Source organism: Martes martes (assembly GCF_963455335.1).
Source record: "Martes martes genome assembly, chromosome: 17".
Taxonomy (NCBI): Eukaryota; Metazoa; Chordata; class Mammalia; order Carnivora; family Mustelidae; genus Martes; species Martes martes.
The window spans coordinates 34,847,705-34,863,654 of NC_137905.1; the positions used below are offsets into that span (position 1 = coordinate 34,847,705).

The window sequence follows — 15,950 nt, forward strand, 5'->3', positions numbered from 1 at the left end:
CAGGCTCAATTCAAGCCACATTTAGTAAGCCAGACCCCATGCTGGAACAGGTCCTGGACAAGACCTGGGCCCTGACTTTCAAGTGTTCACAGTCTACCCTGGGACACTTGGAAATGAACTGGGATCCAGGATAGACTGTGAGAAGTGTCACAGGTCTGTCATGAGAAGCCCGTGGAGAAAGGGACCACTGCTAACTGGAGATGGCTCTGTGAGGAGGAGCTAATAAGAGCTGGCCCTTCTGGGAGGGGAGGAGCTATAGGAAGAGGTGGCCTAAAGGGTTAAAGATCTGGGGAGTCAAAGCATTTCTCAGAGTGAGAAGAATCTCATGTGGAGTAGAAGGAAAAATGTGCCCTTCGCTATTCACCTGTCTTGGCCCTGCCTATCCAAAACCTGTCTGGAGTACTTTAGTTGGCATTATTGCATTTTCCAGGTCAGCAGCCTCACTGATCTCAACACAGGAGTTGGAAACCACATCTCTAAGATACAGCAGGAAAAAGGGGTCGTCTACTTAGTGAATGTGCATCTTTAAGACTAGGTTTTGCTTCTGTAGGAGCCTTCTGTAGAAATGCCTGAGCCATTGTTAATGTGGCTGAGAGGCCTACAATATTGAGGCTTGCCAGATTTAAAAGGAAGAGTCTTATCCAGAAGCTTTTGGGATGTGATTGAGTGAGAGTCTGAAAATCAGATACTTACCTGTTTGCCCTGCACTAAAACATTAGTAATGGATGGGGCCAGGCTGTCCACTACTTTACTTAAAAGACTTGCTGCACAGCGCACAACCGACCTGGGGGCAAAGAAGAGAGCATGCCAGAGGTTGACAAATCTAAAAGATGGTGAATGAATGGGGCCCTGATGTGGGAGATTGAAAAATGTGCACAATTAAGTCCTTAAATAATAATTTGGAGGAAATATTGAGCCCAAGACACTGGACCTTATATCTGAAGTCTCCCCGACTGTAGGACCATCCAGAATTAGGGAGGGAACCCTTCATCCTTATCTCTGCTACCAGCATGATTCATGCCATTATCAATTTAAAAAGAAAGAAAAGGAGCCTAACCATCCCTTTGAAGGGGAGTAGAGTTAGGAGGAGGAATTAAGTGACTACTCTGATTTTGCATTAAAAAATTCATTATTGGGGCACCTGGGTGGCTCAGTGGGTTAAGCCTCTGCCTTCAGCTCGGGTCATGATTTCAGGGTCCTGGGATTGAGCCCCGCATTGGGCTCTCTGCTCAGCAGGGAGCCTGCTTCACCCCTCTCTCTCTGCCTGCTGCTCTGTCTACTTGTGATTTCTCTCTGTCAAATAAATAAATAAAATCTTTAATTAAAAAATTCGTTATTAAGTCTGTCACTATTAAATGTCTTCTATTCCTATAACCACTTGAAATCACGTTTCTTTTGGTGCCTGGATAACCAAATTCCTGGATTTGGGGACTCGCTAAGTAGTCAATTTCAGGAAGTGATACAATGAAATACCAGCATTTCTTTTCCTTGATAGAGCCAGAATGTTGGAGGAAGGAACACACACTGCTATTTTTACATTTCCGAAAAAGTCTCAGATTCTAGAGAGAACAGATTTTTTTTAAAGCATGGCACATGCAATACATAAGACATTTTTCCCTCAAAAGTAAAATTCATGTGGAACTTTTAGAGGAAGAAAATAAAATGAAAATGTAGGTTTCAAACAGTTTCCTATATTTCAGGATATCCATGGAAGCTGACTTATAAAAAGTATCTATATTCCTTAATTCCAACATAGACGGACTAGTAGAAAATTAAGTCAATAACTGGTAAAGTTAGTGAAACAAACGCTTCTTACTTTTAGAGAAGCTTTCATCCACACACTTTAAGACCAAAAGACATACTTAACCCTCAGAATGCAAATAAGCCCACACATTTCAAGCAGCTTGAGTTTTTCCACATTCTGTGTATGTTACCTGTTTTCCATGTACCAGAAAAGTAGTAATGTGTGGGGCTATAGAGGAAGAAAATTTCTGGGTAAAGGCAGCCCCGTAGCGTACCGCCAACCTAAGTGTGTCAGTGGAAAGCCATAAAAGGGAAAATACAGTAAATAAACTTCCAGGAGTTTGTTCTTTTAAACATGAGTCAGCACTCTAAATATCTGCTAGTTAATGCTTTATCTAAAATCCAAGAATAATAACATAAAGTAAAAACAAGTTCACTTAGCAAAAAATTAGACTATAGACCACATTTGAAATATACTGGCTGAAAAGCAACATCTATTGACTTGTATGTCTTACTGTGCTGAGAATTTACAGTGCAAATTTGAGATTTAGCCAGAGGATTATTATAGTATTTCTTTTGGGTTGGAATGGTATATTTGCTATAAATCACAGAGTTGATATACTGCTAAGAGATGGTCTTGTTAAATCCTCTTATTTTAGAGATTAGAAACCTGAGACTCGTTGAGGTTAAGAGAATTTCTTATGACATAGCTTGAGATTTTTTTTTTCAAAATGAGATAATAATGGGTCATTTAAAAAATACCTGTATTCTTACTTTCAAAATATTAGATTCTGCTAGTAAAATGGCTAGAATTGCTTCAAAATACAGAGGGCTATGCATATAGGCATACCTACCCCATTGTGAACTGAAACAATTTTATCTCATCTTGCCCTATTTTTTTTTGTATTCCCTGGGAGACTACTTCAGCAGAACATATTAGTTATTTTACATGAAGCAACTATAATCACCGGGATTCATTCAACTTAAGTAGTGAGAAAACTGCCTTCTATTATTTTTGCTTATGATTAAATGAACCATTGGTCTCTTTTCATGGCCTTCTATGAAATACAAAGTAGAACCTAAAGCACCTTGCTGGGACAGGAGACGCAATGTAGGAAAAGAGTCATTAGCATATCATTCCAGTCAATACTCTCTCCAGGTTCTGTTCCTGTGGAGGTCCTTATTCCCAGACATTATTTTTAATAACTTGGGAGAGCCACAATACAATGGAATGTAGGCAGGCCCTTAGAAAGTAGACAGAATCACAGCCGTAACCTTGGAGTTTAAAAGTAAAAATTAGGATAAATAACCACCTTTAAGATTGCCCATTATCTTTATGTTTTAAAATATGACAACACAAAAAATAAAACATAATGACAAAGACACTAATACGAACCAAAGCTTTTTGCTGCCAGCTCTTCTATAGACTCTCTCAATGTGATCAGAAATGGTACCTAGACATTGGATAATAGAGTCTTTGTTGAAAAAAAATCCTTTTAATTAAATACATAACATTTATTCTCTTTCAAAAAAACACTCTTGAATTACATTTTGTTCCACTAGAGTTAATCCCACATCCAATAGTCTTCTGAACTACCTGACATATTTAAACATGTAACCCAATATATAATGTGAATGTCCCAGCCATAATTAATATTTTGTTTGAGTATATGATTTTGGTGAGTACTTTATTTCTTGAAATTTATTACTTTCTTAATTAATATGCAATCTAAGTTTTTAACAAATAAAAGTAAGTTATTTTAAGTAGTGCAGAAAATAAACAGAATATAGAAAATTGAGTAAGTACTGCAGACTCTGAATATACATGATCATTCATTTATTTGTCCCATGAAAGTTTACAGAGACTCTCTATGTGCATGATCATTCCAATACATACTAATCTTCAGAAGACACCACTGGGTTTCATTCTTTGACCACAATTTACATGTGATCTGGCTTCATGACTAGCTTGTCAACAAATTAATGATGGTGACAGGACAGAGGAGCAAAAAGGAAACATGGGGAGAGAACAAGATTCTTTATCGTTTTACCATGAATTTATTTTTATAGCTTTATAACAAATTAGGTAAAATTATATTCAGATTCTATAGATGCTTATGATTTTCAACATATCATGAGATTTTATGGATTTAAAAACCTAGTCTTTTAACTAAGCAAAAGATGAGTATTATTTCTATTTATAAAAATATTCTCTCAACATTTTCACTATAAACTATTTTTTATAAACTTTGTTTTATTTTAAAGCACTACTAAAATAACCATTCCACATTCTAGGTTTCTTAAAAAATGTTTGCTTTTTAAAACTCCCATTGTTTTAGTTAAAGTATAAATTTCAATGAATGTTCTCGATATAACTGGGATTCTGCTTATAGTTTCAAGACTAATTAGAAACATGAGGGATTCTGTTTGAAGTTTGCTTAAAGTTTTTCTGCCTTTAATCAGTTAAGAAAATTAAGACTACTCAGTTGACATATATAATATTCAAGAAGTTTATCTTTTTGCTACAATAATGTAAAAACTAGCTATACTTTATATGAATAAACAATTATATTTAGTTCACTCCTAAAACTATAAATCTTATTAATTACATTGCTGTTTAGAATCCTGACTCAATCTCTAATCCTAAACAAATCAATGTGCCCCTCTAACAGAGGACTTTCTCAAGATGAGCCAAAAACTTTGAGCATCTTGAAATGTATTCTATATTATTCTATGTAATAAAACGCTAGAAGCAGACCATGATGGAGAATTCAAGAATTCCTTAGAGTGCCTCAACATACAAGTGTGAATTTCAGAGGTAATTGGGTCATATCCTTAATGCAGAGAGGACATGATTAGAAATTATTTATTTTTGTTGGGGCGCCTGGGTGATTCAGTGGGTTAAGCCCCTGTCTTCAGCTCAGGTCGTGATCTCAGGGTCCTGGATTCGAGCCCCACATTGGGCTCTCTGCTCAGTGGGGAGCCTGCCTTCCCCTCTCTCTCTGCCCGCCTCTCTGCCTACTTGTGATCTCTCTCTCTGTCAAATAAATAAAATCTTTAAAAAAAGAGAGAGAAATGATTAATTTTTGTTAACAATGTTTAGAGTACAATTCTATTAAATGCCATATTCCATTGGCTGCTGCAGACCATGAGGGAGCTAATTTTTATAGCTATAATGATTTAATATTGTTCTTAAAAACATTCAGGAAATAAAACTGGAAACAGAAACTGTCAATAAAGAACTATGAAAGAGTCATCAGAGGTTAACAGTTATAGGCAGAATCAGGCTCTACCACCATTCAGACAATCAGAAAAACAATCAAGCATCACTGCACGAAAGCAATTTAGGAGTTCATACATCAGTCTATATATACCACTCTAGGGGGTACGAATAAACATTTTCCATTTAAAGGTTAAAAAATGGTTTAATGGAGAATAAAATAAGGTCTCATTATTTAAAAATGTTCTCTTAGACATGTATACTTACCTTCCCTGGTGATGAAGTTGGGGCCTTCTCTTTTGAGCAGTATACCCAGCAGGATGGCTTGGCTAGCCAGACAACTGCAGTCCTAAAAATACAAATCACAGTGAGTAACTGGAATAAAATGGATACAAAAGTTACCATAGAGAGCAACTAATCAGGCAACCACGTGATGCAGAGAGGAAATCTATTATTAAAGAATTAACAAAAAATATTAAAATATTAAAGAAAAAAATTTTTTAAATTAAAGAAAAAAAATAAAGATAAAGATAAAATGTTGCTGATATACTACCAAGCACTAGATGACATTAAACAACATTAAACAACTATTTATCTTAGGTATCTTGAAGACAGAGAGTAAACAGGTTGGTTTCCTGATGTAGTAGTTTTTAATAATCAAATTTTCCAGAAAATAAGATAAGCAATGGATAGAAAATATATTATATTATATTGTATTATATTATATATTATATATATTATATTATATATATTATATTATATTAATACTTGATTAACACTTGATTTTGCCACTCTCTGATCTGGCCAAGTCATTCAACCTCATTCCTTTTGCTTATTCATAAATGAGAGACCATGTTGCTATCAACCTGTTATGAGATGGATAAAAGGAGGGAACATGTATAGAATGCTTTTTATGTATTAGGGCACCTGGCTATGTGCTTTATGCTTACCACATCATTCTCATGTTTATGGAAATCAATAGATAATGTTAATCAATAACAAGAACAAAAGATGTCTAGTAGGATATACAGTTAACCTACATGCTCAAATTTGTGGTATAGCCCAATAAGATGTCATAGTGTTGTAATTCTATCATTAGAATTTCATTTCCTTGGATAAGTACTATAACCCACTCTCACCCCACCTCTTTTAAAATGCAAATACTTTTAGGGAAGGTAAAGTATTAGGTTGTTCACATAATATTCATATGAATATGGTCATAGGATTGCTTTCCTCAATGAATGGAGAGACTTACAGCAAGCATTAAGACCTAAACACAGGGATAAGAGAGAAGATCCTAGTTGGGAAAAGGATGGGAAAGTGCCAAACGAGAAGTCTGGAGATCCCAAAGGCAACTATTCCTGACATAACTTCTTTAATGGCTCATATAATACCTTCATACCCAAGGCAACTCAAATCATCCACACTCCTTAAGCATCTTTAAGACATCGATGCTAATGTTAGACCATGAAAACAACCTCTCATTACTGCCTCTACCATAGAGAGGCCATCTACCTTCAGGCACTTGCATCTACCTTCTTTGAGAGGACGAAAGAAATACAGCTTGGCCCTGAGAATTCCTGCTTTGCCAACCTCACTCAGAGCCAGGTGGGAATTACATCTTCCTTACATTGAGTTTTTGAAGAATTTCGTGGGTGGGCTTGTTCTTCCATTCAGAAATGGCAATATCTGGTTGCTGTTCTAGTTCAGGAGCACTAGGGGTACTGCTTTGTCGTTTGACTTTTGAATGTTTGGGAAGTTCTAGTTCCTCAAAACTCTTAAATTCTGGAAGCCTAGAAATTAAAAAAAAAAAAGTTTCAGATTTCCTATATTTCTAATTCTAGTTTCCTGCTTTTCAAATAATAACCCAAAGGGACTTACTCTTCTGTGTCACTGATTCGTAGGAAGTCAAGTTGTTCTACTACAGCTCCAGATATTAGTGTCTGAAATGTGATTGAGAAAAAATTCACAACTCTTAAATTCATGAAGCCATACCCTTATGATCTGTGCATATACAATTCTGTAAGTATATAATACTCAAAAAAAGTTTACTTTAAAAAGTACACACAATTCTTAGTTTCTTAAATGAGCATTCTAAAATCAGAGAGGTTTTCATATACAACAAAACCCTCTTAAAAAGAACAAATAAATCATGCTACAAGTTCATGTGTCATAGTAAATAGGAAAGTCAACATGAGTCTCTCTGTTCTGAGAATTATATGCATATTTTTAAGCTAGAGTTAAAATTCAGTATCTACTAACATGCTAAAAATAGTTTGAAATAAAAAAAACAAGAAATACTAAAATTGTTTTGAGAAAAGATGATAGGAAATTGCACTTCGGATTCTGTTACTGTATATATTTCAGGGCTATCTAATGATAGGATACTGCCAAGTCTCCATTTTTCAGGATCAGGAAGTTGTTGATTATTGAGGCCGATCCTTCTCTACATTCTGGCAACCCATATTTGGTCATTTTATTTTTCATTAGTTCCTGATTATAGGTTAGCAAACTAAATAAGGCCAAACTCAAACACAGTTTTTATTTGTCAGTGGTTCATGTGAAGAGCATAAATGAATGAAAACCCACAATGGTTTCTTAGCAATATGTGTCACTTCTAATTATCTGATGAATTGTCAGATAAAATTGAGAAATGTTCTGCATAAAAAACAAGCCATAAATTATTATTTTAAAAATAAGGCAATTCTTCAATCAAAACTGTCTTACATGTATTACTTTCTCAATTTTCTCACTGTTCTTTTCAAATATGAAGCAACATGACACAGGTAATGTTGCACTTGTTGGCTAACCACCCAGAGCTGTACCGCCTTCTCCTCTAGAGGAAACTCATAAACAAAGTAGATCATCAACAAATAACCTACCATAAATGTCAAGACATATTACCAGCAATCATACTAAAGCCTTCTTTCAGACTTTGAGAGAGGAAGGCCAAACATGGAACCAATCTGCACATTTTCATGTGGCAGCAATAGTCAGGGTCTGAGAGCAGTCTGTGCCTAGGTAGAGAGCAGTGTTGAGCATAATAAAAGTCCATTGAGTGATATTTCCTAAGATTCAGGCTCAGATCTACACATCTTTCTCTCTGGCTGACTACTTTGTTAGACAAATATTTATTGAACACCTACCATATTCCGGCACTCTGCTAGGTATTAAGGATACAGCAGGAATAAAATACACAAAATCCTTGCCCTTTTGAAATTGACCTTAGCTGTGTAGGAAGAAGACAACATAAACAAACAAAAATCTAAATATGCTATGTCAGATGATGTTAAGTACAAAGTAGAAATAAGAAAGGTAGGGGATGAGAAGTGTTGGGGTAGGGTAGTAGGAGGAGGCAGGTTTGTCATTTTATACAGGTGATCAGAAAAGACTTCCTCTCATAGAGTGACATGTACGTGGAAGCTGAAGGAAGTCAACAATATAGATCTTAAGAAAGAGTGTACAGGGCCGAGTTCCTGAAGTGCAAAATTCTTGAAGCAGAAGCATGCCTGGTGTGTTTTAGGATCAATAAAGAGAAGAATGGATATGGAACACAGCAGACAGGACAGAGCGGTAGGAGATGAGGTCAGAAAAAAAGGTTCAGATCATGGACAGTACAAAGACCATTGGAAGGACTTCGGTTTGTTTTCACTTTGTATGAGAAAGGAAGTCAGTAAAGGCTTATGATATGTCATATAACCTAACTGTCTTATGAGCAGATAAAGGATGAAGATGCTAACTGTCTTATGGCCAGTAGGAGTTAAGACTACTGTAAAAATCTAGGCGAGGAATGATGGTAACCTGAGCTGTGGTGTTAGTGTTAAAAGTGATGGAAAGTAGTTAGATTCGGGATATAATCTGAGGGTAAAGAAAACCAGAATTTATAACGGATTGTAATAATGTGGGATATGAATGAAGGAGAAGAGTCAAGAATTATTTGGTGCTCAAATCTAATAGCTAATACTGAAAACACAAGAAAAATAATTTTGATTTAATATTTTCTGTTATTAGTCTATCTACTCTATATACTGATTAAGCCCTTAAGGTAAATGTTAATAGGCAAATGCTAAATTCCACTAATAGTCTCTATAGAGCTTTTGATAAAAAAAAAAATTCAGTTGGTTAACAAAGGCTCCTAAATTAGTTTTATTAAAAAAATTACACTTATAGTTAATTTACTAGCCATTAATACTTTACTTCTGATGGTAATCAAATGACTTAACATTGTTATATATATGTCAAATGAAATATAATATTCAAAAAGGTATCCTGCTCTGTGATACTTAATTATATCCCACCAAGGTCCTTTCCAGCTGAATATCCTACCTAAGATTGCACTCCATCCTATCATCCTGCATTGCTCCCTGGCTTTGTTTCTGGTTTGGCTCCCCAACTAGAATAAGTCCCATGAGATCAGGGACCTCGTATATTTTTTTCACCATTTTATCCCCAGTGCCTAGAGAGGGAGCTCAATCAATATATGTTGAATCAATGAACCAATATTCGTATCTTTCCTAAAAGAGAATAGTAGTGAGCAGAGCACTCTGGGAATACAGAGATGACTCAGGCTTGGCCTGAAAAAGTTTTCAATCCACAGAGAGAAGCAGACACAAGAAACTAGACACACTTAAATTAAGAGCTATAGCAAAGGTTCAAGCAAAATGCCACAGAAACACACAGGAATGTGAAATTAATTCCAACCTTAAAGACTTCACTAAAGAGGTGACATTGACCTAAATTATAAAATTAAAATATTTAGAAGGAAAAAAAGAAAAAGGCAAGGATAGAAGAGAATAACAACATGAGCAGGGAAAAAATTCCAATTACATTCAGGGATTTTGAAAGTACCCAGTATACTTAGGAGTGGAAAGCAGGGCTGGGAAAGAGCTGCATGGAAAGATCCTGGGTGATGAGGCAGGGAGGGAGGTTGAGGTCCAGTGATGAGAGAGACTGTGGAACATGGGCTACCGAAATCTGAAAGGGCTTGAAATAAAAAGAAAAGCATATAGGTGTCATTTTCACTTACTATATTAAAGAGAAGACAAAGGCTAGGGTGGGGGGATGAGGGGTTGTTGTCTAATAAGTACAAAGTTTCAGTTTTGCAAGATGAAAAGAAGTTTATTCTCTGGTGAAAGACTCTCTCCTCAAGGCAGGGACAGGGCACAGCTGAGAGCAGGAAACACAGCGGGACGCCCTGGCTCCTTCCACAACCCTGTACTCAGGATATGAAAGCAAAATGTATGTTCTTTAGGCACGAGGTTAGATGTTTATTTTGGAAACTGAAGGACCTAGGAGAAAAAAAACTCCAGATATTGGCACCTGGGATTTCCCCCAACAAAAAGAGCCCTTGCTATCAGACTACCTGGTAAATGACATCATTGTGACAAAAATCCTTGTTCCCAAACATAGAGCTTCCAATAAACTTATTCTTTCAATCTTAAAAATGAATGGATAGCTAAAGATTACCACACATCTCACAAATGGCTCCAACATGAAAGACTGAGCACAAAAAAACAAGGATTTTTTTTTTTTTTTAAAGAAAGAGATCAGGCAGAGATCAGGCAGAGAAGAAAATTTCAAAAGTTCTCTAGTAAATAATCTCAGAAAGATAAAGTATAATATCCAGAAAACATGAACATGATATTATGAAAAGGGAGAATTAAAAACATGGTAGCCAGAATATAAAACTTAACAAAGAAGCTGCATGATAAATACAAAAGAAATTTTTACAGAAAGCATGACAAAAAGACAATAGCAACAGGAAGTGATAGAAAATAAGGGGAAAAAGATAAAAAAAATTTAAGGTAAAAGCCAATAAAGTATACAAAACACAAGCACTAGCAGAATGGGTATGTAAACATGCCACTTACAGGTCCCTCTATAAATTTCCTCTTTCTTACTCAATATTGAGAACTTACTACACGAAAGACTCTATGAGATAATCACATTTGTGTGTGTGTGTAGAAAATAAGGCATTCAAGTCCATGACAGACTACAATCTGACTAGTTCATGTTTAAGGTCATAAAAGGATCTCCAGAAGAGTACTGTTATGTTTGACCTAGGTGATTTTGCAGAACTGGTCTTAAAGTTTGGTAAGATTTTAAAGTGCAGACATCTTGAAAGAATGAAGGATATTCCAGATAGAGGAAATGACATGAGCAGAGGGGTAGAACCTCACAAAGTCAGAACAGAGTAATCAACTTGAATTGGCAGAAGCACGGAGTGTTTAGTAGAAGATAACTGTGGGCAGGGAGGCTGTTCTGGCTAACAGGGAATCACAAGGGGCTTTTCTCATGTAGGAATTATGAAGATAATGCTGTGAGGTCCTGAATCAAACGAGAATCCTCTCCAGGCTGGATGTTACTGTGAAGCACGGAAAAGAAAACTGGACCAGGGAATTAGGTAACTTGGACTAGGGTGTTAAGCAGGTCACTTCACCACTCTGGACCCCAGCTTCCTCAACTGCAAAACAGATGTTGGAGATGAGCTACTAAAGTCTAAAATTCTGGTTGGGAAACCATTGCAATTGTTCAAGCACAAGACTGGAGAGATAAAATAAACAGAATGGTTACAACAGGAATAGGAAGGTAGGCACAGAATAACTTTAAGACAAAAACCTTAAACAGAACATATTAAGAAATATGGCTCTCTCTGTGTATTAATTGTCCTGAAACAGAAACACACTGAAATTTAGAAGATTACCTGTAGACGATCGACATGAACTTTGACTCCTCCAACTATTCCCTTTTTAAAGGCTGCCAACATATCTAATATGGGGTTGAATCGACTACCTCTAAAAAATATAAACAAACAAAAAGTACATTATTAATAACAGAATGAGAAATAAAAAATCTAATACTAAGTATCCTTCACATATGCAAGTCTCTCTGCCACATGCTGACAGAGACATAAAAATAGTAGGAGGGCCTGCTTCTAAAGGGTTTACAGTGTTAAAGCAGGTGAGATGGGTGCACCTCACTTCTTTCGTCAACCTACCGTATATTGTCTTCCCGGATGAGAACAAGGAAAATTGGACGTCCATGCATTTTCCAGTATTGCTTAATGAACTGTAGTGCATTCTATCAAAACACAAGAATGAGGCAGCATGTAATAGCATTTTATCTGAGCTGATCAGGATGTTTAACCATTTGTGGAAAATAGCCAACAAAACTCTGATATATCAAGATAATTCACAGTCAATCCCTGGATAATATAAACTACTAGGGGTAGAAATGTTCTGATACAAACATGTATACAAGTATGAATATATACAAATTTAAGTCTGAAACTTCATTGAATTTAAACTTTGTTCTTTAAAGTAATCACATTACATATATTTTAAGACTACTTCCATTTTGGTGGCCTAATAGAATGGTCCCTGGAGGGAAAAAAAAAATAAAAGAGAGAGAGAGAAAAAGAAGTCAAGAAACATTAACTATAAAACACAAACTGATGGTTAACAGAGGAGTGGTGGGTGGGAGGATGAAATGGGGGATGGACATTAAGGAAGGCACTTGTGAAGAACACAGGGTGACATATGGAACCCCTGAATCACTATATTGTACATATGAAACTAATATAACACTGTATGTTAACTAACTGGAATTAAAATAAATACTTGAAGAATAACATAAAAGAATGGTCCCAGGGAGGAAAAACCAATCCAGGGTTGTCATCCAGAAGATTAATCCTCATCCCACATTACTGTGCATTTATTACAGCAGATAGAAGAAATGAGTCTGAATCATAAATATGGAGAGTTCTTCTTTGACTCAATTTCTACTGTTGTCATCATCATTGTCATCATTATATCAAAGACTTACATAACACTTCACCATATGTCAGGCACTATTCTGAGCACTTTATATACATTAACTCATTTAATTCTCAGAATATCCCTATTATTATTCAGTTATACAGATGAGAAAAGAGAGACACAGAGAAGTCAAGTAACTTGCCCAAGATCACACAGCTGGTAAATAAACAGTAGAGCCAAGATTCTAACAAATGTAATCTGGGTCCAGACTTCATGCTCTAAACCATGACTCTAAGCTTCTCTACTCTGCAAATGGAAAAGGGATTGGAGGAGATTTTAACTGACGAGATGTTACGAGTTGGTTGAGGTTTTACTTGACATTCTTCATAATATAAATAAAATTACTTTCCTAACTCAACTTTTGTTCAAAAAGAGATAAATTACTGCTGTCATATGAACATGGTTTCCAAATGGTTTCCCCTTTGCTTTATAAACTGTATCTTTTCATTCCATTTGTAGAATGGTCTATCAAGCAACATCACACAACTTTATATAAGACATACTCCATCTATTATTCTAATGCTGCAAGCAATTTAACTCTTTCTCTAAAGCCATGCAGACATTGTTTTACTTTCTTATTTTACAGCATGTTAACCCAGTGTCACAGACACCCAGAAGCACTCAGTTTAATAACACATGATAAAATCAGTAGAAACACAGTCATCCAATTTCAATAAAAAGGGGTTTTGAAGCTACCTTTATGTCATCTATCAGCAGTAAAACATCTTGAGACATGTAGAAATCACTTAGGTCAAAGATGATAGGGTAACAAACCACAGTCTTTCCTAGAATGCGATAAATCTGTAAGAGATAATTTTAAAAAGTACAAAACAGGACCAAAGACAAAGGTACAGTAGCATTAAGTCCTAATAAAAATTAAAAGTGATTAAGAAATTTCAAAGTTTCTTAATTGGATCAGTAAGATCAGTATACTAAAGTGTAGTCCACATCTACTGTGATAGAAAAAGCCTCTGAATAAATACTGTCAAAATCAGGTAACTTACAATGTTCCTAAATAATATAGCAGTGAGATGCTTATTCTTTCCTAGAAGACTTCTGTGATATCACACAAAACAAACAGTAGGATTTACTTATAGAAAATAATTCAGACAATCAGCCCAAGTATATAATGAAATGTGAGAATGGATACATAGCAGGTCAAACATCATTTCATTCTGTGGTATTATAATCTGAACACTGCTCCACAAGGAAATTTTATGAGCACCTTTGATGTACCAAGGCAGCCAATGGGCCTATCTGGCCTTCCGGAGAGTCCTAATTTCTCATTGATACCCAGGTGGAAATAAGCCTGTAAGACATAAATTTGTAAATCAGTCAGGAAAGAAGAATCCATGCTTTCCCTTTTGGCCCCTTTATTCCCCCTGACTAAAACCCTGCTAATTTCTGATCTTTCCAGAGGAAATGTGGCCAGGGAAACCTTACTCAACAGACCTGTAGTTAAACAATGAAGCCAATGAATTGGCTAGAAAAACTAGCCAATGATGACTTAGATTTGCGGTCACTGAGAGATTTGAGAGTAAATCTTTGGAGATCTGCTTAGCAACACTGTAAAATTTGACATTGTTCTTGTGTTGTCAAATGTAAACTTCCATGCTCTTTCCAATTCATAAAAGAATACAAAGAGACAAATGCTTGCTGTGTGATATAAAACAACAACAACAAACTGGCTAAAGTTTTAAAATTCAGGGTCTCACATCTCCTACTAGATTCCCACCTTCAAGTATTTCTCATCAAAATGGAAATGTTGGGAACACATCAAAATAAAAAGCCTCTGCAAAGCAATGGAATTAATCAACAAAACTAAAATGCAACCTACTAAATGGGAGGAAATATTTGTAAATTATATATTCAATAAAGGGTTAGTATCCAAAATATATAAAGAATTTATTTAAGTGAACACCAAAACCTACAAATAATCCAATTAAAAAATGAGCAGAAACATGAACATTTATTCAAAGACATACAAATAGATTCCAACAGACATATCAAAGGTTGTTCAATATCACTAATCATCAGAGAAATGAAAATCAAAACCACAATGATATATCACCTCATACCTGTCAGAATGGCTAAAATCAAAGCACAATAAAAACAACAAGTGTTGGTGAGGATGTGGAGTAAAAGGAATGCTCTTGGACTGTTATTGAAAATGCACATGACTTTTTTAAAGATTTATTTATTTATTTTAGAGAGACAGAGAGAGCATGAGCCAAGGGAGGCAAAAAGGGAGATGGAGAGAGAAAGAAGCCACAACCAGAAGGAGAGTGGAGCCCCATGAGAGCCTTAATTCCAGGACCTTGAGATCATGACCTGAGCCCAAACCAAGAGTTGGCTGCTTAACCGACTAAGTCATCCAGGTGCCCTAAAATTGACTCTTAACTATAGCGGGTTACTAGAAAGTGGTGGGTGGGGGATATGGCTCAAATAGATGACAGGGATTAAGAATACACTTATCTTGATGACCACTGAGTAATATATGGAATTGTATACCTGATATACAATATAATGATATTGTATACCTGAGACTAATATAACACTATGTTAACTATAATGGAATTAAAATTAAAAGAATTTTAAAAATGGAAATGATTGATTTTTCTGATTACATAAATTTTATGAAAAATTTAAACCATGTGCTCCAAGTGAATGGTCCTATTTATTCTCATTATCTAACTCTTGCACTTTGGTATATATTGAAGGATGTGTAATTTATTGTGTAAGCCCTAAAAAAACACCTGAAGTATAGGGTTACTGATTTTTGAAAAGTATATACATAAATATATACCCATATTACATACATGTATCAATATGTGCATATATTTACATAAACAAGTTCATAAACTATATCTATATATCTATATATATCTGTATCTGTTTGGTGTCTTACTTGTTAAAACTTAGTTCTGTTGTGTTCCAGTTTCAAGATGGTAAACTGAGTCTATGCATGTACTCTACATTTCAATGTTTAAATGACCGAAAAAATATAAAGGCCCCTAAAAATATCTGTAGCAATCACTATTGGAAAACATAAAAAGGTGCCACAGTGGAACAGAAACTTCTAGAATTTCTACAAAGTAAAAACAGATGGATTTGGAATGAATTAGAAGGTAACCAGTGCCAAAGCTGAGCACTTCACCCAATAAGATGCC

At 35.5% G+C, this 15,950-nt stretch overlaps 1 protein-coding gene across 3 annotated transcripts in view; it reads right to left on the reverse strand.

The window, feature by feature from the left end:
• The window catches only part of PHKB (phosphorylase kinase regulatory subunit beta), a 240,072-nt gene that overhangs the window by 27,763 nt on the left and 196,359 nt on the right, over positions 1 to 15,950 (reverse strand). For 2 of the 3 annotated variants that reach the window (XM_080828157.1, XM_080828158.1), the window contains exons 17-25: positions 14,006 to 14,089; positions 13,477 to 13,581; positions 11,961 to 12,043; positions 11,667 to 11,757; positions 6,845 to 6,906; positions 6,594 to 6,756; positions 5,231 to 5,312; positions 3,140 to 3,197; positions 694 to 784 (exon numbers count right to left, since the gene is read on the reverse strand). In XM_080828157.1, the coding sequence (XP_080684283.1) occupies positions 694 to 784; positions 3,140 to 3,197; positions 5,231 to 5,312; positions 6,594 to 6,756; positions 6,845 to 6,906; positions 11,667 to 11,757; positions 11,961 to 12,043; positions 13,477 to 13,581; positions 14,006 to 14,089 (819 nt within the window). Of the gene's footprint in view, positions 1 to 693; positions 785 to 1,934; positions 2,026 to 3,139; positions 3,198 to 5,230; positions 5,313 to 6,593; positions 6,757 to 6,844; positions 6,907 to 11,666; positions 11,758 to 11,960; positions 12,044 to 13,476; positions 13,582 to 14,005; positions 14,090 to 15,950 lie in introns of all 3 variants that reach the window. The other variant, XM_080828156.1, reaches the window with a different exon arrangement.